Raw genomic sequence first — 22,242 nt, forward strand, 5'->3', positions numbered from 1 at the left:
CATTTCACGCCGGCAGGACTGGCCAGGAAACGACGGCCGCTCGGCCCATTGTGTCTCGGAGAATTGCCGGAGGGGGGGGCGCTGCAAACGGCCCCCAACCGGCGTGGCGTAAGCCCCGCCCCTGTGCACAAACAGTCGCCGGAGAATACGGCAGCCGGCGTCGGAGTGGGATTCCCGCCGCACCCCACCCCCAGGGGATACTCCGACCCGGCGGTGCAGGGTCGGAGAATACCGCCCATAAACTCTGTTTCTCTCTCCATTGTCAGCCCTGTTGAGTTTTTCATGCACTTTGTTTTTATTGAGGAGTAATGATCGTCCTGTTACCTTTGGGGTCTCGGTGCGAATGAAGTGGAAGTCTCCATAATCCCAGATGACCATAGGCTGCTTTCCCCTTTGAGGGGGGAGAGCTGACTGGTGGTGATTTAACCCGAGGGTCACCACACCTCCGGTGAGGGGCAGCGTGGTGGCGCAGTAGAAAGCACTGCTGTCTCACGGTGCCGAGGAGAATTGAACCCACATTGTCGGGAGTCCAACCAACTGAGCTAACTTCGGGTTTGATCTTTTCCGGTTCAAGTTTTAGCGGGGAGAGCCCTATTTCCATAAATCCGCATTTAAACTCATTTTGATGCAGTTGGTTAAATTATGAGGTGAGCACGGTTACTGTTTACTGTTTGAGGTAAACGCCGAATTAGAGCAGCGAAGTAAATGTGCCTCTCAGTCGCTCGGAAGGAGCACATTTATTTCAGGCGGTCTCTGAATGAATAGCTATGGTGAAGCACCTTGGGACATCCTACTACATTGAAGGCGCTACGTGGCTGCAAATTGTTGTTGTAGTCTCCCTACATGCAGGACCAGGGAATTAAATCACTGGTCACTGGTGCTCCCCCCCCCCCCCCCCCCCCCAAAATCATTACCAGCCCCCCCCACACCTCCCTCACATCATTTCGGTGCACACTGTCCAGAATTGGCAACCATTGTGACAGTGAGGCTGAACTGTTTTATACAGGTTCAGCAAAACGTCTTGCCTTTTGTACGTCTATTTGTAAAGCCCATTGAAAGCTCAGGTTTCAGTACGAGGCACTTTACAACCATAGTTTTGTCACACAATTACACACTACTCGGTCATTCGTATTATGCAACCCCCACAGCACCGATTCCTTCAGCCTGGCCCTGTGAAGTATCCGGACAGTGACCTCCAAAAGTCTTGAATCTCAAGCACCGCAAACGAGAATCCTATGTAAAAATGAAAATATGTTGAACTAATGGCGACACGTTCTATTGGCACAGGGCTCCTGGTTTCGCTTCCGAGCTTAAAGGTGGCAAAAGAAAAACCTTCCAGTAAATTAGCGCCAACCAATTCACCTGCGATAATGTGATACTTCTGTCCGCGTAAGTGGGGTTTGTTAACAGAAAAATTACACTTTGCATAGCGTGATAAATAATTCCCGTTTTAAATTGAAACTAACCACACTTCCCGGAATCAGGGAGTTCCTTCGCTCCGATAGGCCGGAATATCAGTGACATGGGTTTCTTGCCAAACTGCATCCCAAATCCACACCTCTACCCACTCCGGCGGCATCTTCTGACCATCGAGACAGGGAGTTGGAACCACACGGAATCCAGTCACAAGGGATGGGAGAACCATGAATTACCGGGGGGGAGAGGGGAGGAACTGCAATGTGATTACACACAGGGTAAAGCCTGTTGGGTAGAGGCGGCCCCAATATGGATGCTGTATCCAGGAGCTCGGTTGAATCAGGAACAGCAGCCGTGTTTCAGAGCCGGGGCGGGATTCTCTAATCCCGCAGCAGAGTGTCCACGCCATTGTAAACGCCGTTGCGTTTTACGACGGTGTGAATGGGCCGCTGCCAGGACTAATTCTGGCCCCTACTGGGGGCCAGCACGGTGCTGGAGCGGTTTGCGCTGCTCTAGCTGCCGATCCTGGCACGGACTGTGTAACGCGGGATCCGCGCATGCGCAGCGGCACAGGCGCCAACGACCGCATGCGCAGTGGCCTCCTTCAATGTGCCGGCCCCGACGCAACATGGCGCAGGGGCCGGCACGTAGGAAAGGAGGCCCCCAGCTAGAGAGGCTGGCCCGCCGATTGGTGGGCCCAGATTGCAGGCCAGGCCACATCGGAGGCACCCCCCCACCCGGGGTCCAACACCCTCCACCCACAGGCCGCCACCCGACCCTTCAACACAGAGGTCCCGCCGGCCCAGAGCACGGTAGAACGCCGCCGGCGGGACTCGGGTTTCTTTTCGTGGCCGCTCGGCCCATCCAGGCCGGAGAATCGCAGGAGGGGGGGCGCCTAGAGCAGCCCGCGACTGGGGCCGCGCCAACCATGCTAGCGCCAATGACGCCGATTCTCCGCTCTGAGGAGAATCGCGTTCCGGCATCGGGGTGGCGTGGCCCAGTCACGGGGATTCTCCGGCCGCCCAGGGCTGGGAGAATCCCGCCCCAGATGTGTATGTGGCTCACCCGGTTTCTGTCAAGCCTGTTCATCTTTAAATTAGCCTTACTCTCAAAAGTGCTGTAACAGGTGAGGATGTGTGTGTACTACTGATGTTTCTTGGTCTTTCCTTTGTGAGAGTGAGACCCTCTGTCATCAATGGGCAGAAGCAACCTCTCTATAACATCAAAAAAACGCTCAATTTAATGGGCCCAATTTGACTGTGTAATCACAAATATTTTAAGGATGCAATTGCACCTCACGGTGCAAATCGGAACTGCACAGCTATGTAAGGGCAGCGAGTGTTATATAAGGGAGCGCGCAACGTGTATCATAAAATCATAGAATTTACAGTGCAGAAGGAGGCCATTCGGCCCATTGAGTCTGCACCGGCGCTTGAAAAGAGCGTCCCACTTAAGCACACACCTCCACCCTATCCCCGTAACCCAGCAACCCCACCGAACCTTTTTGGACACTAAGGGCAATTTAGCACGGCCAATCCACCTAACCTGCACATCTTTAGACTGTGGCCGGAAACCGGAGCACCCGGAGGAAACCCACGCAGACACGGGGAGAACGTGCAGACTCCGCACACCCAAGCGTGAATCGAACCTGGGACCCTGGAGCGGTGAAGCAACTGTGCTAACTACTGTGCTCCCGTGTAATTCTGCGACCAAAACTGAACTTTGTTTCAGCTGGTCCTGCTCTTCAAGGCGAAGTGCTTTGAAAACAAGTCGCGCGTTTCATCGCTGTTTTGGGGAGGGAATTTCCAGCTCGGAAGTTGGTTGCAAATTTCTGACCCCGGGCCCAGAGTTTAAAAACACGACTGAGCGGCTGCTATTCCTCTATGCGCTATTGCAGTCAAACACCTGAAATACGACAGACATGTCTGCCCTGTATATAATGGAATCAGTTGATGAATCCTCACCACAACAATCGGGAAGCAGACGAGTAACAGCACGAGATGATGCAGCAGCATCAAGAAGTTTTTCTTCAGGAAGTCTGTCACAATGTTGACAGATGCACCATTCTGCCCTTTGTCGCTTTCCATCTTGTGTTTGTACCAGTGAGATAGGTACATGGCATAGATGTCGTAGGCCATGTAAGGTGCGGCAAACAACACATAGTCCGTAGAAATCCAATGCCTGGGAACAAAGAGCAAACAAACAATTTGTGTACAGCATAAAAAAGAACGTTGATTGAAAGTCATCTTAATTATTGCACAAGACAGGCCGACTGTATCTGTGTTGTTCTCAGATTTAACAGAGGTCGAAGTGGAAGCTACACACTTCCGAAACCACCCGAATTGTCGAATGGTTACACTGCAGGAGGCCACTCAGCCCGTCGTGTCAGTGCTGAGGATTCAGGGTAAACCATTTCGGGCAGAGATGAAGAGACATTTCTTCACCCAAAGAGTGGTGAGCCTGTGGGATTCATTACCACAGGAAGTGGTTGATCCGAAAACATTGAATATATTCAAGAGGCGGCTGGATATCGCACTTGGGGAGAATGGGATCAAAGGCTATGGGGAGAAAGCAGGATTAGGCTATTGAGTTGGATGATCAGCCATGATCGTAATGAATGGCGGAGCAGGCTCGATGGGCCGAATGACCTCCTCCTGCTCCTATCTTCTATGTATCTATCTGCTGGCTCTCTGCAAGAGCAACTCAGCTCGTCCCCATCCCCCACCCTTTCCCCGTAACCCTGAAGTGTTTCTCTTTTCCCAATTCCTTTTTGAAAGCCGCCAATGTTTCTGCTTCCACCGTTCTCTCAGACGGCGCATTCCAGATCCTAACCCCGCGCCGTGTTGAGACTTTTTGCTCAGGTCACATTTGCTTTTTAAACATTTTTTTCCAATTAAGGGGCAATTTAGCGTGGCCAATCCACCTAACCCTGCACATCTTTTTGGGTTGTGAGGGGTGAAACCCACGTAGACAGGGGGAGAATGTGCAAACTCTACACCGACAGTGACCTGGGACCGGGATCGAACCTGAATCCTCGGCGCCGTGAGGCAGCAGTGACATCTGCTTTTCTTTTTGCCGTTCTCCTTAAATCGGCGCTCTCCGCTTCTCAACCCTTCTGACCAATGGGAAGATTTTTTTCCCCCCCGACTAATCTGACGGACTGTCTGTTACTTTGAACACCTCCATCAAATCTATTCATAACCTTCCCTTCACTAAAGGGGAACAATTCTAGCTTCACCAACCTATCCAGATAACCGATGTCCCTCAGTCCTGGAACCAATCTCATCAGTCTTTGCTGCACCCTCTGAAAAGCCACCACATGGACACATTACTCCAATTGAGGACAAGTCAGTTCTTTATAAAGGCTCACCATACCTGCTCACCCCTGCTTTTGTACTCTCTTTCTCTACTTATAAAGCCCAGGGGTCCGTACGCCTTTCAGAAGTGTGTTTGTCTCCATAAAATATTTGTTCACAATGCCCAGAGTCATCATTTCTGCTTGTCTAAACAAGTATAGCTTTATGTGAAATCCATTCTCGTGAGTCTGTTCAGCGGTTGGGCAATTGCGCTTGCTTGCGCAAGGGCAGCGAAGGTGTGTCATGGGGCTGTTTTACCACACCAGACAGTCAGTGTTTACAATGGAGCTTTGTGGTTAGTTATGGGGAGAATGTGAATACTTATTTACAGGCACACGCAATGCTGCTCCTCTGATGGTTTGCTTTGCCAATACCTAGACCAAAGATTATGACGGGGGTGGCAACTTGATAGGTACCCTCCCAACAATGGCTTGTCTGGGATGTGGAGGTCAAGGTGTCCTTGTGCTGGGCTGGAGGGGCTCAGGTCTGGGGGGGGGGGGGGGGGGGGGGGGGGTCTTCCTCGGGATGGGGATCCTTTGGCTGTTCTCACCTGCAGCCTTTAAACCCATTAAACAGATAGTCAGCAAGTAACCATTACAGGTTTCCCATAATACGGTGCAAATGTGACATTTGTACCCCTATACCATTCAGACCATTACTCATTGTCTCATATACACACATCCGTCATAATAAAGTGAAATGTTCTCACCTGCACCTCTAACTCCTTTTAAAAGTCTGTCAGTATGCAAAGGTTTAAAGATCTGTGAGCTGAAGGTGAAAGTTTTGTGCCTTTGAAGTGGTGGAAACCTTTTAAGTGCTTCTCACACAGTCAATTTCAATGCTTTTTGAAGTATTCAAGAAAGGTGTATGGCTAGGAGGCTGAGTGCTTTGAACTGGATTGTTTACAATGGTTTTTTTTTTAGCGCTCTGCAGGCAAGGTTCTCTAACCGCCACTTTTTAAAAAATGAGTCTTCCTCTTTGTTCGCGAGTGCGTCATAGAAAGTGAAAGGGCAGCTCCCACAGCTGTTCCTTCCTCGAAAACAAAGAGACAGAGCCGTGAACACTGCGGCGAGAGAAATGGCTGCTACCCTCATTCTGAAAGGAGTTGATAGAGTAGACAGTGTTTCCACCGGTGGACTGCAGACCATCTATGTGAGTCTCCTCGAGATGAAATTGGGAATACAGAATTCATAGAATTTACAGTGCAGAAGGAGGCCATTCGGCCCATCGAGTCTGCACCAGCTCTTGGAAAGAGCACCCTACTTAACCCCACACCTCCACCCTATCCCCATAACCCTGCAACCCCATCTAACCTAAGGGCAATTTGGCACGGCCAATCCACCTAACCTGCGCATCACTGGACTGTGGGAGGAAACCGGAGCACCCGGAGGAAACCCAGGCACACACGGGGAGAACGTGCAGACTCCGCACAGACAGTGACCCAAGCCGCGAATCGAACCTGGGACCCTGACGCTGTGAAGCCATTGTGCTAACCACAATGCTACCGTGCTGCAGCATCTTGAGTAAAGAAACATCTTTACTCATCGAGTGGCAAGAATGTGGAACTAAAACAGACGCTCGAAAGGCTATAAGGAAGGAAAGAGTACAAGGTTGTGTTAGATTAGAGTTAGATAGAGGTGCTTGGACAGGACGTTCATGCCAGAATAGATTGCTGGGGTCTATTTCTGTTGCTGTACGCTTTATATAATCGGCCACCTTACCGTCGTGGCAGTAAGCATGTCTAATATCTGAACTCGCGTAACGGTCGTACAAAATGCAACAGAGCTTTCTACCTGTCTTTCATCACATGCTTGCAGGAGGATGTGATTGTAAAACCGGCGAAGACGGCCATCATAGCTTGCACAGAGGAAACTAACCTGTGATTTAAAACAAAATATGGAAATCATTATTCAACCCAGAGGAGGCGGAAGTAAAATGCATCAGTGAATTCTGTTCCTGGTCAGGAATAGACATTTGTTTATTTACTGCGCTGCTACCACTACCGCTGCATCACAGGCAAGACCCAAACCAAAGCTGCCCCGGTCACAAGATCGTTTCCTGCTTCAGCCGAAGAACTGGCACATGGAATGAGAGTGAAATAAAAGTATTCAAGGTGCATCGTGGCCCGGCTCAGCAAAAGTTGCAAATTTAAAAAAAAAAAAATTTAGAGTACCCAATTATTTTTTCCAATTAAGGGGCAATTTAGCGTGGCCAATCCACCTACTCTGCACATTTTTGGGTTGTGGGGGCGAAACCCACGCAGACACAGGGAGAATGAGCAAACTCCGCACGGACAGTGACCCAGAGCCGGGATCGAACCTGCGACCTCAGCGCCGTGAGGCGGTTGTGCTAACCACTAGGCCACCGTGCTGCCCTGCAAAAGTTGCAAATTGAATGATGAAGGAATGTTTGGCGAGAGTCTCAAACCACTTCATGTTCGCCAAGATTCAACAGCTCCTGATGATTTATAAACTCTATCTTGTCGTCTGGTGGACTGGTCCGGTATTCCCTTATGAATATGGGACATAGGAACATTGGGCTTAACAACAGGAGTAACCCATTCGCCCTCAAGCCATCCGCCATTGGCCGACATGGTGGCACAGTGGTTAGCACTGCTACCTGACAGCGCCTGGGTCCTGGGTTCAATTCTTGGCCTTGGGTGACTGTGTGGAGTTTGCACTTTCTCCCCGTGTCTGCGTGGGTTTCCTCCAGTTTCCTCCCTCTCTCTCCTGATCTTCCGCCAGGATTGCACAGAACGGTGTCTTGGGAAACTCCAGGCCAATCCTGGAGGGGACGTCAACCCACCCTGGAGCTGCCCTGTCGGTCGAGGGTCGTGTGTAACGGAGGGAAATCATATTGTAGGTCAACGCGGGAAAATGCTAACAACCTCTTCCTTCAAGCAAAGACCCATGATGGCCCACGTGAGCTCAAGGGCAAACCCGCCCTCTTGCCTGAGGCATGATGTGGAGGTGTCGGCGTTTAGCCTCTAATCTCCGAGTAAGCGTTCTCCAAGGCGGCCTTCAGGACGCACGACAACGCAAAATCGCCGAGCATAAACTCATAGCCACGTTCCGCGCACATGAGTACGGCCTCAACCGGGACCTTGGATTCATGTTGCATTACATTCATCCCCCACCATCTGGCCTGGACTGGCGAAATCCTACCAACTGTCCTGGCTTGAGACAATTCACACCTCTTTAACTTGGAGTTACCCCGGGTCTCTGGATCTGTAAAGACTTAATTACCTGCAAATGCTCGCATTCTAAGCATTGTCTGGCATCTTTGACTTTGTCTATATATATGTTTCTGGAACATACCTCTTCATTCACCTGAGGAAGGAGCAGTGCTCCGAAAGCTAGTGTTTGAAACAAACCTGTTGGACTTTAACCTGGTGTTGTAAGACTTCTTACTTGCCTGAGGCAGGTTAATTTAGACAATGCGGCCGCCACCTACATTTCCTCCCAAATTTCGATTAATCGGCCATTCAAAAGATTTGCAAACCTGACCCTTCACTGCGCAGCACCCCCCCCCCCATTTTCAGAACATTTCAGGAGGCACGAGCGGCCCAATTTTCAATTGGCTGCTTCTTTAGAGTAAGGAGTACAAAAAGTTGCTTTTTTTAAAATTTAGAGTACTCAATTATTTTTTCTCCAATTAAGGGGCAATTTAGCGTGGCCAATCCGCCTAACCTGCACATCTTTGGGTTGTGGGGGTGAGACCCACACAGACACGGTGATCATGCGCAAACTCCACACAGACAGTGACCCGTGGCCGGGATCGAACCCGGGTCCTCAGCGCCGCAGTCCCAGTGCTAACCGCTGCGCCACATGTAGCCCTTCCTTGCGTTTTTAAAGATAGATGCACAGTGTGAATTTCACAGAGGATTCTACTGATCGTCTTTTTCCACAGTTCTTGGAAAACCTTTCACAATACTGTCATTTTTTAATTCTATGACTAATTCTCTGGGAGGCTCGAGTGAAACCTGGCGGCTGAGTCACATCACACTTGTCGCATTTTTTTGCTGCTGAATAACAGTGACGAGACTCTTGGGTGAAACACTCTGGTTTTCTGCCATGGCAACAACCCTCAAGCCCGTTTACCCAGAAACAACCAAACTAACACAAAAAAATCAGATAATTTTCAGCACGGAATGCCTCCCGCGTAAATCCAGTTTTTTGCGGTCTAATGCGAATTTAAAAGTTATGAAATAAATAAATTTAGATTACCCAATTATTTTTTTTCCCAATTAAGGGGCAATTTAGCGTGGCCAATCCACCCAACCTGCACATCTTTGGGTTGTGGGGGTGAAACCCATGCAGACACGGGGAGAATGTGCAAACTCCACACGGTCAGTGACCCAGTGCCGGGATTGAACCCAGGTCCTCGGTGCCGTGAGGCAGCAGTGCTAACCACTGCGTCACCTGCTAATTTTGTTTTTAAAACCCTGCTGAAAGCTGGTGCCTAAAAACTGTCCCTGGGTCGAAATAGCAAGCTGGTGAGGGTTTCTGCGCGTTTACTCTTCAAATTAAGCTCCTTTTAGCCATACCAACACTCATGGCCACCTTTTAAATTAAAAAAAAAATATAGCGCTGGATTCTCCGTTCCTGGGGCTAGGTGCCGACCCCAACCAAGGATCCGTGGTTTTTCCCGACGGGAAAATCGGTGAGAAGTTGCGATTCCGGTACCGACGAGGGGCTAGCACCGGCGCCGCGTGAAACACCCGCGGAACATGCGGAAGCCGCTTGGAGAATCGCTGGGTCCCATGCTGCACAGGGCTGATAAGCTGCAGTCGCACGAACACCTACGCCCCCACACACGCACCGGTAGCAGCGCCTGTGCTGTATTGCGTACTCGCCCACCCCAACCCACAGCCCACCTCCTGCCCACCCCCCACCACTCCCCCAGCCCTGGCGGAAGCCGCCCCGGCCAGCGGCACGAATCTCGGTCGGGTTTGGCGGCACTGTACACCGTCCGCACACCCTCTCTCGCTCTCTCCACGGCCGGCACGCCAGGCTCCCGTCCACTGGGACCACACGTGGCCCGCGCCGTCGAGAACCCGGCCCATCGGAGGCGGAGAATCTCGGGTGGGTCAGACACCAACGGGAATGCGACAGCGCGCGACGCGAGTCCCGATGACACCGATTCGGAGGGGCGGAGCATCGCGACCCGGCGTCAACTCAGTGCCTGCCCCAAATCCGGCGTCGGGAGCCATTCTCCGCCCGATCGCCATTCCCAATTTCAGCATCGGGCTACGGAGAGCCGGGATCAAACCTGGGACCTCAGCGCCATAGGCAGCAGGGCTAACCCACTGCGCCACCGTGCTGCCCCGAAGGAACTTTTAATAAGGACACGGGAAGTCCACCCCAAGTAAAATAAAGAAACGTAGTTTTATTTTCAGTACGATATGCACACTACTCGGTAGATCCCTCCCGGGTTCTGGTCAAGACTCACGCCGCCCACTATCGCAACCAGTTAAGGGTTATTGTGTGGGCAGCACGGTGGTATAGTGGTTAGCATTGCTGCCTACGGCGCTGAGGACCCAGGTTCGAATCCCGGCCCTGGGTCACTGTCCGTGTGGAGTTTGCACATTCTCCCCGTGTCTGCGTGGGTTTCGCCCCCACAACCCAAATAAAGAGATGTGCAGGTTAGGTGAATTGGCCGTGCTAAATTGGCCCTTAATTGGAAAAAATTATTGGGTACTCTAAATTTATTTTTTAAAAGGATTATTGTGTCACTACCGATTAGCGTTGTTTAAAGGGTAATTTTGAGCTGCTTTATTGTGTGATATTAAAGATATTTTAATTCTGTGTTGAGTAATAAAGTTTGTTTTAATATACCACACCCCCATTTTGCATGAAATCACTCCGGGAGCGAGACATCCTTTCCTCCCTGTCTTACAAAATTAAAAATAAATATTGGGGTTTCTGTCCTGTAACTGAGCCACTGTTGGGGTCTGGTCCCGGATCGTAATAGGAGTTAGAGCCTCCTCGCTTAAAAGTGGCAATCACCCCACTCACCCGGGTGCTGGAAGGAAGGAAAGATTCCAAAGCGCACCAGGCAATAACATGTGGAAGATGATATTAGAAAAAATATGATTGTACCAGTTGCGCCAAAGTTCTAACCTTTGGGACTTCCGGTGATGGCGGGAAGCAGGCAGCCGCACGTTGGAGGGCTCCCGCTCGGTTAGAGAATTTTTGGGGTTTTAACGTCCGGTCCCGAGGGCAGCGGAGGCTGAAAAAGCTGTAAGAAGGCACCGTGAGGGGAAATGTCCAAGTTTGGGAAAACAACGGCCGTGAGAAAGGGGGTCAAAGAAAGTCCGCCGGTGAGTGGAAAAGTCAGCGCAGGAACTGTAAGGAAAGCGAAGGCTGGGGCACCAGAGGAGGCCGCATCGCTCAGGGCAGAAGAAATGACCAAGGTGATGGCTGTGGAACATGAAAAACAATTCACAAAGCACATGGAAGCGATGAAGTAGGAGATGGGGGCAGTATTGAAAGTGCTAGTGGAGGAGGCGATTGCCCCGGTGAGGGTGGCGGTATCTAGCGTAGTGGCGGAGGTGTGGGAGCAAGGTGAGACACTGAAGGAAGTGGAAGAGGCATTATCGCAGCACAGTGATTAACTCACCTCGATGGGGAAGGAGTTGCGGAGGGTGATAGAGACCAACAAGGGTCTGCCAGCCAAAACAGAAGAGCTGGAAAACAGATCCAGACGACAGAATCCGAGAATCGTGGGTCTGCCCGAAGGGGTGGAAGGCCCGAGGCCGACGGAGTATTTTGCCACGATGTTGGCAGAGCTATTGGGGGAGGGGCACGATCCCTCTCGATACGAACTGGATCGGGCTCATAGGTCATGGAGTCCTATACCAAAGGCGAGTGAGCCGCCAAGAGTAGTAACTGTGTGTTTCCGTAGGTACAGCGTGAAGGAATGGTCCTGTGCTGGGCAAAGCAGAAAACGGGTGGTGCAGTGGGTTGGAGCTGGTAGACATATATACCAGGACTTTATGGTGGAGCTGGTGAAGAGGCGGGCGGCCTTCAGCCGGGTGAAGAAGGCACTGTACATCAGCAAGGTGCAGTGCGGCATAGTGTATCCAGCTAAGTTGGGGGTGACCTACAAATCCAAGGACTTTTATTTTGGGACGGCGGAAGCGGTGGAGGAGTTTGCGAATGCAGAAGGACTGTGGCAGAATTGAGAAATGGTCGTGTACCGATGTAGCCTCATGTAACTTTATTTTTTCACTGCGTGTTGGTGTATGTACTAAATGAGTCAATGCTGTATATATTTGGACAAGGAAAGAGATGGGACTTTCATTTGCAATGATGGTTCTTTGGGGCTTGGGTGTGATTGCGGGAGTTGTGTGCTAAAGGGATTTCTTGTTTTCCTGGGACTGGGCAAGGGGAAGGAGACCCGGGCGGGGGCCTCCATACTGGCCGGTTTAAGCCAGCCAGTGAATGGGAGTGAGGTGGGGGGAGGGGCTGCGGCCATCGGAGCCTGGATGAGCCTAGCGGGTGAAAGGTTGGGGGAAGGAACCGAGGCTGGGGGAGGAGTCTACAAGAGGAAGTGGAGGTGAGGAATCTGTGGGTGTCTACAATTCATGGGTATCAGTGACAGTACACTTTCGGGGATTGGATGGCCTTGAATATTAGGGGGGGGGGTTGGACTATATATGTCAAGGTGACCATGGGCAATTCATGATTCCTTTTCTCTTTTTTTTCTTGGGAGGTTTTGTTTTATTGATATTGGTGCCAGCGCAATTTTCTCCTATCCCTCACCACCCCCCCTTCCCATTCTACAAGTACCAAAGGACAAGTATTTGTGCCTCTCTATTAAAGCCATCAGATTGAAGGTTTGTGAAATTACCACTACGAGATCTAGGAAGGAAGTACAGACTAGATTGGGTAAACGAATGAATGATCAAATCAGAAAAATAAAGAGAGGGAAAGATAGACTGGATTGAAAGAGAGAAATAGATGGAAGAGGGAAACTTTTTAAAAGTGAAAGTAATTTAAACCCCTGAAGAAAGAGACTCCACAATTGTAATAATTAATTTTCAATGCCGGGGAGGTCGATTGACAGTAATTAATGATCTCATCACTATCAGGGTAATTCGAATCGAAATGACAAGTTATGTGCAAGTTTTACCTGCATCTCATCATGTAAAGAGGAACATTTGATTCCATCTGTTTCTATAAGGCCCATATTACCCTTGATATCGTTTTTTCCTCCAATATAATTGTAAGGACATTTTGTAATAATCTTGATCTCCGTCAAGTTTCTTTTGTATTCCTTTTTGCAGCTCTTACTGTCTTGGTAATGTGAAAGATTCGGGGGGGAAAAGTAAAAGAATGGCACGGAGTCCGCATGCTCATTCAGCGAGCTAGTGCAGACCACGATGGACCGAATGGCCTCCTTCCACACTGAAACAATTCTGCGATTCTGAGATTAAATCTGTGTAAACTGTGGTCATGTTATTCATTGTATTGGACCTTAGAGCACAGCAATTTATTAGAACATACCGGTTGATCTCCCATAACTTTTGCTACCGAGAACAATTAATGAAATGAAAGTTCCCAAACAATCCTGAAGAACTGTGACTCCACACTTGTAATAATTCATTTGTTAAAGGCCATAAATTTGTTCTGGAGCTGTACAGGACTTTGGATCGCAAGGGAGTCAAGGGTTATGGAGTGTTGGGGGGGGGGGGGGGGGGGGGTGGTGATGGAGCTGAACACGTTCAGGCAGGAAAGTGAGTTAAGGCCATCGTCAACCCTAATTTAATGGCTGCCCGTGAAGGCTAGAGAGCTATTCCTGTTATTATTTCTAATCAACTTAATACCTGTTCAGCTACTATAATTTCTGCTGGAAGTGCGCAGGATTGCCAGTTACTGCCACAGAAACAGAATTTCCACCACACAGCCAACGTTTACTTCAGCAAGTTGGAGCAGCTCTGAGGAAACTCCCCCTCCGCGTTCTTCCACTAGTCCTGTCGCAGTCTGTGCTCACCTTCCACTCTCTAATTCTTAAAAGGCAGTGGAAGCAAATCCAATAGTCACATGCACTTCCGATATACAGGGACATTTAAAACAATACACTTTTTCACGGTTGATCACCTTTTGAAGTCCCCCCTTCCCCCGCTCACACATGCTCAAGGCACCGCACTGCGTTTTACGGACAATTGGAGAGTAGGCAAAGGTTGTGAGCCAATTTGGACAGAGCAAGATCCCACACACAGCAGTGTGATTTTAATGGTGTGGTTGATGGGCATAATATTGACCAGGACACCAGATGATTCCCCAAGAGTTGGTTGCATCTTTATGCTCATCTCAGCTGGGAGATGGGGCTTCAGTTTAGTTAGCATTTCATCCAAAAACTTCTCTGGCAATACAGCGCCTGTGCAGTGAACCACAATGTCAGCCTCGATTAGGTGCGTAGATTAGGGCTGAAATACGTTGCCCTTTTGACACCAAGGTAAGTGTATTGCCACTGGCACCACTCAGCTTACAAAAACAAGTTCAACAGACCAACCACATTAACTGCCCCTCCACAACCGTCTCTGACCTCCTACCCAATCCATTCCCCCTTTTGCTTTTGATAGAACATCTCTCTGGGCCCAGCTCCAGCTTCTACGCCAGCCGCTCTTTGTTCTCGGAGCTGACCTTTGTGTCCCAGGCTGAGGGCAGGAATTGCTGATGAAGGCACAAAGCTGTGGGCTGAGCAGAAATCAATGCCCTCCTGCCAGCAGGCGCACGGCACAGAGTCCGATCCCAGAGGGCCAGGCAGGAGAGCCGAGGTCAGCAATCATTCACCCGAGGAAGGAGCAGTGCTCCGAAAGCTAGTGTTTGAAACAAACCTGTTGGACTTTAACCTGGTGTTGTCAGACTTCTTACAGCAGTCATAAAGGCAAACAGAACAACAGTGAAAGTCCCAGCGGCCAGACCAGACCCCCTTGGAGCATGAAACCAACAGAAGCCACCTCATGGGCTCAACAGTGCCACCCACCCAACCTGGATCCGACATGGAGCCTTCCTGAACTGCACTGCTCGAGTTGCTCTACGGTCCGGTTCATTACGGGCCGGGGGGGGTCGTTAGGGGACTAGATTTGGTGATATAACTTTGAAGAGAGAATCAAAGGATGGCTTCCCCATTTCCTCAGTATGTCCAAAATACTCAGCACACCGAAAGGATGGGTTATTTGTTTTCTGTCAAAATTCTTATTTTAAAAAATAAATTTAGAGTACCCAATTTATTTTTTCCAATTAAAGGGCAATTTAGCCTGGCCAATCCACCTACCCTGCACATCTTTGGGTTGTGGGGGCGAAACCCACGCAGACACGGGGAGATTGTGCAAACTCCACACGGACAGTGATCCAGAGCCGGGATCGAACCTGGGACCTCGGCGCCACGAGGCAGCAATGCTAACCATTGCGTCACCGTGCTGCCCGTTGAAATTCTGAACTTGTAAACAAAACAGGAGTGGCACGGTAGCACAGTGGTTAGCACTGGATAAAAGCAAATTACTGCGGATGCTGGAATCTGAAACGAAAGAGAAAATGCTGGAAAATCTCAGCAGGTCTGGCAGCATCTGTAGGGAGAGTAAAGAGCTAATGTTCGAGTCCGATGACTCTTTGTCAAAACTAAGAGACAGAGAAATTGGGAAATATTTATACTGTGGAGTGAGAATGAAAGATGAGTCATAGCCACAGAAACTCAGGGAAACCGGGTGCTGATGGCCACAGAAACCAAGAGGAAAGAGTGTTAATGGCAGTCCCCAGAGAGAACAAAAGATGTGAAAGGTCAAACAGCAGATAAACTAATGTCAGAGGGTGAACTGTAGATGTGGGGGGAGGGGAAGGGGGAAACAAAGAGGAGAAAGGTTAAGGAAAGGTGGATAAGATTTGGGGGGATGTTTAAATATATATTAAGAAAGAAAGAAATGGTAAAAGACAGTTAAAGTGAAATGGGATGAAAACAAATGGGTCGAGGTGGGGCTGATCATCTGAAGTTGTGAATTCGCTGTTCAGGCCGGAAGGCAGTAGCGTTGCCTAACCGGAAGATGAGATATTGTTTCTCCAGTTTGCGTTGAGCTTCACTGGAGCATTGCAGCAGGCCAAGAACAGACATGTGGGCATGGGAGCAGGGTCTTTTTAAAATGGCAAGCAACAGACCGAAGATGCTCAGCAAAGCGATCGCCCAGTCTGTGTTTGGTCTCTCCGATATAGAGGGGACCACATTGGGAGCAGCGAATGCAGTAGACCAAATTGGAAGAGAGGCAAGTGAAACGCTGCTTAACCTGGAATGAGTGTTTTGGGCCTGGGATGTTAAGCATGGAAGAGGTAAAGGGGCAGGTGTTACACCTTCTGCGATTGCATGGGAAGGTGCCATGGGTGATGGGAAAGGTACTGGGTATGGTGGAGGAGTGGACTAGATTGTCTCGGAGGGAACGGTCTCTGCGGAATGCTGACAGAGGGAGTGAAGGGAAGATGTGTTTGGTGGTGGCATCACGCTGGAGTTGGCGAAAATGGTGGAGGATTATGCTTTGCATACAGAGGCTGGTGGGATGAAATGTGAGAACGAGGGCGACTCTATCCTTGTTCTGGGAGGGAAGGGAGGGGGCGAGGGTAGTGGCGCGGGAGATGGACCGCACACTGTTGAGGGCCCTGTCAACAACTGTAGGTGGGAAATCACGGTTGAGGAAGAGAAAACACATTTTCGAAGCACCATTTTGGAAAGTTACGTCATCGGAACAAATGCGACGGAGGCGAAGGAGTTGAGAGGAAGGGATGGAGTCCTTACAGGGTGTAGGGTGTGAAGAGCTGTAGTCCAGATAGCTGTGGGAGTCAGTGGGCTTGTAGTGGATATTAGTGGACAGTCTATTGCCGGAAATGGAGACAGAAAGATTAAGGAAGGGAAGGGAGGTGTCTGAGATGGACCAGGTGAAAGTGATGGAGGGGTGGAAACTGGAAGCGAAGTTGATGAATGTTCCCAGGTCTGGGCAAGAACATGACGCAGCACCAAAATAGTCATCAATGTATCGGTAAAGGAGTTGTGGGAGGGGGCCCGGATAGGCCTGGAACAAGGAATGTTCCACATACCCCATAAAAAGACAAGCGTTGCTGGGACCCATGTGGGTACCCACTGCTACACCTTTGATTTGGAGAAAGTGGGATGAGTTAAAGGAGAAGTTGTTGAGAGATAGAACGAGTTCAGCCAGGCGGAGGAGAGTGGTGGTGGATGGGAATTGTCCGGGCCTCTTTTCGAGAAAGAAGTGAAGAACTCTCAGGCCGTCCTGGTGTGGGATGGAGGTGTAAGGAGATTGCACATCCATGGTGAATAGAATGCGGTTAGGGCCCGCGAACTGGAAGCTGTCAATATGACGCAGTGCATCAGAGGAATCCCGGATGTAGGTGGGGAGGGAATGGACCAGAGGAGTTAGAATAGTTAAGATAAGTGGAAACATGCATGGTTGCTTCATAGCGCCAGGGACGCGGGTTCGATTCACGGCTTGGGTCACTGTCTGTGCGGAGTCTGCACGTTTCTTTCCACATATCCCGAACATGAGCTTGTCAGGTGAATTGGACATTCTTAATTCTCCCTCTATGTACCCGAATAGGCGCCGGAGTGTGGCGACTCAGGGCGTTTCACAGTAACTTCATTACAGTGTTCATTTAAGCCTACTCGTGACAAGGGCAGCACGATAGCACAAGTGGATTGCACTGTGGCTTCACAGCGCCAGGGTCCCAGGTTCGATTCCCCACTGGGTCACTGTCTGTGTGGAGACTGCACGTTCTCCCCGTGTCTGCGTGGGTTTCCTCCGGGTGTGCTCCGGTTTCCTCCCACAGTCCAAAGGTGTGCAGGTTTGGTGGATTGACCATGATAAATTGCCCTTAGTGATCAAAAAGGTAAGGTGGGGTTATTGGGCTATGGGGATAGGGTGGAAGTGAGGGCTTAAGTGGGTCGGTGCAGACTCGATGGGCCGAATGGCCTCCTTCTGCTCCGTATGTTCTATGTTCCAATAAAGATTATTATTATCAACGTGCCACAAAGGGGAATGAAAGGGATAATAAAAAACAGAAAGTGCTGGTTGGTCTAGCAAAAGCATCTGGGGGAGAGAGAGAGAGAGAGAAAGACAGGAGTTTAAAAGGTTTCGAGTCCAGGTGAGCCTTCCACACAGAACAAGAGGGGTGGGCAAAAAAGAGTTTGCACGAAAAGGATTCAAAAGAGTTTGCCCAAAAGAGTTATAAAGAGTTTGGTCACAAGAGGGCAAAAGTTCTGGTCAGTGGTAAGAAGGCACGATGAGTCCATCAAATCACGCTGCAGGCAACAACTTTGGAAAACTTTGTCAGATACTATGGGAGGTTGACAGGGTGGAGGAGGGGGGGGTGACCAGACACTCTGCCGGGGGTGAGGGAGAGAGGCAGCCCAGGGTGGCTGGCGAATGACTGGGGGGGAGAGAAAGTACAGCAGGTTTCCAGGTCTCGGTGCTGCAGACACACAAGAAGAAGCAGAAGTCTGGCGAGCCATTACAAGTGAACGGCGCCGCCGCTGGTTTACCTGACGCTGATGGTGACGATGTCTCCCTCTGTTAGAGTCGGGAAGTTTGCCTGCAGGAATCTCCGGGCGAGGATGAAGAGACCGGGGAAAAAGAGAGAGCCCAGCAGCAGGAGGTGCCACATGTTGGAGTTCAGTTTCCCCTCCTTGCCCTGGCTGTTGCTGCTCTGTCTGTGCCTGTGTGTGTGTGTGTGTGTCCCTTTCCTTGCTGGGGGAAGCACCCAGCTTAACCACACTGGCAGCTCCCTCTTCCACACCCCCCACAAAAACCTGACGCTCAGACGAGATCCACACCTCCTCCTGCTCGCATTGCCACCAAGTCACCAAACTCTCTGAAACGAGAGAGAGAGAGAAATGTTATGAGTACAAACTAATTAAGACAAACAGGTCAAACCTGCCTCAGGATACAGTATCCTCATTTTTTTTTGCTTTCTCAGATTGAAATCGGTCCAGGTCGATCTAAAGCCTGGCTAATTTATATTTTATGTCAATCCCAGGTCTTCCCCCTTCCTCTCTTGGAGGGCAAAATCCTGAATCCCAAATCAATGGAAAGCTGCCCCACACGCCCACTGGAAAATGGTCAGCAAACCCCTGAGGGGGTTCATTCCTCCCAGACCACCTGTCTTCGCTGGTTGGAATGAATGAAACCCCCTTGCCAACACACCCCCCCCCCCCTCCATATCCCCACATCAGCTCCATATCTCCCCCATCCTCCACCCCCATATCTCCCCATCCCATATATTCCTCCACCCCACCCCCCATATATCCCCCTCCCCAACCCCCATATCTCCCCCATCCCCATATATTCCTCCACCCCATATCTACCCCCACCCCCCATATATCCCCCATCTCCACCCCATATCTCTCCCAACCCCATATCTCCCCCATCCCTGCCCCATATCTCCCCCATACTCCACCCCCATATCTCCCCATCCCCATATATTCCTCCACCCCCACCCCCATATATCCCCCATATCTTCCCCATCCCTGCCCCATATCTCCCCATTCCCATATATTCCTCCACCCCCACCCCCCATATATCTCCCCAACCCCATATCTCCCCATCCCTGCCCCATATCTCCTTCATACTCCACCCCCATATCTCCCCATCCCCATATATTCCTCCACCCCCACCCCCCATATATCTCCCCCAACCCCATATCTCCCTATCCCTGCCCCATATCTCCCCCATACTCCACTCCATATCTCCCCATCCCCATATATTCCTCCACCCCATATCTACCCCCACCCCTCATATACCCCCAATATCCCCCATCCCCACCCCCATATCTCCCCCAACCCATATCTCCCCATCCCTGCCCCCATATCTCCCCCACCCCCATATCTCTCCCAATATCCCCCTTCCCACACCCCATATATCCCCATATCTCCACGTTATATCCCCCACCCCCATATTGCCCCATATCTCCAATATCTCCCCCTACATCCCCCCACTATTTGTCCTTCCCTTCGGTCCCAATATTTATCTCACTTCTGGCTCCCTTTAGTTACCTTGCCCTCCACCCCCCTCCCTCGCCCTGTGAATGTCTGAAAATATGTTTATGTATAATCATTAATGTTTTTCTTCCGGGTGTTTAGATTTGTTAGTCAATATGTTGCCCCGGTGGAGGCACAGGGCACACAATTGAATAACAGAAAATGCTGCAAATACTCCGCAGTGGCTGCCCTTGACCTGCTGTGAGACGATTGGAGGGTAGGGCCTATGTGTTGAATTACATTTTCGCTCTTTTTTTTATCAGCCCGAGGTTTATATACAAATGTCAATTGCAATAAATGTGGCTAATTGATGCATATCACACGCGGAGATCAGTAAATAAAAAGTTATGCGTGAACTGAAAGCCGAATGATATATCTCACAGGTTAAGGGGGTCAGCTCAAATCATGAAGAAACTAAACACCTTGCCTTGTCTGTCAGGGCATAAATAGCAAATAGTATTTCATTGCCCTATCGGTACAATGCAGACCAGCCATGAGTGATGTCTGATCAGATGCTGCAAGTGTTAGGCTGAGAACATGTAGTGCTTTAGTGTTGCAGTAAAAATGTTACAATATCTATTTGGCCAACTGCCATCCCACAGGTGCGAGATCCCAGTGGATTAACAGCTTGGCCAAAAACTGAACGGTTTCACGAGGCAAGGCTCACCAAAGCCCAACGCAACCTTTCCTTTTTCTGAATCTCCTCCACCTTCTGATACATTAATGGCGCTGACCCTTCACATTGAAATCACATGTGCCCCCTTCTGTCTGTTCCTATCTCCCCGGCCTTTTCCCGGCAATAATTACGTGCTGCGTGTGGTGAGCCACGTATGGCTATTGTATATACTCACTGTTGTTCTATTATTACTATTGCCATCGACATCCACTATTGTATATACTTACTGTCGTTGCTGTTACTGTTGCTGTTGAATTGTTGTGTTGATGCTGCTGTTGGCTCCGCCCCTCTGAGGAGGTATATAACCGGCCGATCTGAGACAGGCTCTCAGTGTGGGAGGAGCTACAGGTTGGCACACATCTAGTTGATTAAAGCCACTGTTCTTTGGTACAAACTGCCTCGACTGAATTGATGGTCATCACTGCGTATAATGGCCGGAATACTCCGGCCGTTGCGCTTCTCTGTTCCCCGGCGGCAGCTCGCGCCCGGCGGGTTTCCTGGTGGCGTGAGGTGGCTCCGACGGGAAATCCCATTGACAAGCGGCGGAAGTGGAGACCCCCCCCCCCGGCCTGCGATCCGCTCGGTGCCGAGAAACATGGGGCTGGTGGGCCGGAGAAACCAGCCCAATAAACATATATACGTCCGCAAGCACTCTGCTCGTCTGCTCACCCTCTTCAGTCAGGCCATGACCGCAATGGAAATACCCAACAGGGGAAACTCTTGTTGACGTCCTTAAACTCCGTGCTCGCTGACGCAGAGGAATCCTTAATCCCGAGAGGGTTCTTTCTCAATTTCCTTTTCAAAGGTCACACAAAGAAGGAGGCTTGCATGTCGCAGTGCTCACGGAGGACTTCTCGCACACATTATCAGCAATTCACCTTTAGTTTTGAATAATACTCCGCAGATCAATTTCAAGGATTATCCTACATTTCGCGATATCCACAAAATCCGTGAAGCGATAAATTGGGTAGGCCCTCGCTCATAAAATTGGCAAAGGATTTAAGGACGAAATTAGAATTGCTTTGACTGCTCTTTTTAAGAGTTTATTTGGAGTATTCCCTGAAGAAAATGCAGTCCCTGAATTTAAACCCACACAATCCTGGTAATGACAATTTGATTAACCGTATGTCTATATTGGGAAATGTGCTAAAGCACGTGTTTAATGGAACATTGAAAGAGCACAGGTATGTAGGGTACAGCCTGTGAGCTTTTAAAAATAAATATTAGAATGTGCTGGTATTATTTTAGAAGGTAACTGGCTTAGCGAAGAATGACAATCCAATAAGTGTAGTTTACTTGCCTAATTGAATCAGCACTCGAGGGGAAATAAAGGTGCAGATCTGTGGGGATAGGACTAGGGAACTGGATTACTCTACATAGAATCATAGAATTTACAGTGCAGAAGGAGGCCATTCGGCCCATTGAGTCTGAACCGGCCCTTGGAAGAGCACCCCATTTAAGCACACACCTCCACCCTATCCCCGTAACCCAGTAACACCACCTAACCTTTTTGGACACTAAGGGCAATTTATCACGGCCAGTCCACCTAACCTGCACATCTTTGGACTGTGGGAAGAAACCGGAGCACCCGGTAGAGGCCCATTCAGACACAGGGAGAACGTGCAGACTCCGCACAGACAGTGACCCAAGCCGGGAATCGAACCTGAGACCCTGGAGCTGTGAAGCAACTGTGCTAACCACTATGCTACTGTTGCTCATTATGCTTTTCCTTAATTTGCTCTGTTTTAATTACAT

At 49.9% G+C, this 22,242-nt stretch overlaps 1 protein-coding gene across 1 annotated transcript in view; it reads right to left on the reverse strand.

Moving 5' to 3' along the window:
• LOC119974999 (ceramide synthase-like) overlaps positions 1 to 22,242 on the reverse strand; it is a 39,645-nt gene that overhangs the window by 12,396 nt on the left and 5,007 nt on the right. The window contains exons 3-5 of the mRNA XM_038814426.1: positions 18,318 to 18,646; positions 6,566 to 6,649; positions 3,381 to 3,597 (exon numbers count right to left, since the gene is read on the reverse strand). Of these exons, the coding sequence (XP_038670354.1) occupies positions 3,381 to 3,597; positions 6,566 to 6,649; positions 18,318 to 18,439 (423 nt within the window). The 5' untranslated portion in view covers positions 18,440 to 18,646. The remainder of the gene's footprint in view (positions 1 to 3,380; positions 3,598 to 6,565; positions 6,650 to 18,317; positions 18,647 to 22,242) is intronic.

The sequence above is a fragment of the Scyliorhinus canicula genome, chromosome 12 (assembly GCF_902713615.1).
Source record: "Scyliorhinus canicula chromosome 12, sScyCan1.1, whole genome shotgun sequence".
Lineage (NCBI taxonomy): Eukaryota > Metazoa > Chordata > Chondrichthyes > Carcharhiniformes > Scyliorhinidae > Scyliorhinus > Scyliorhinus canicula.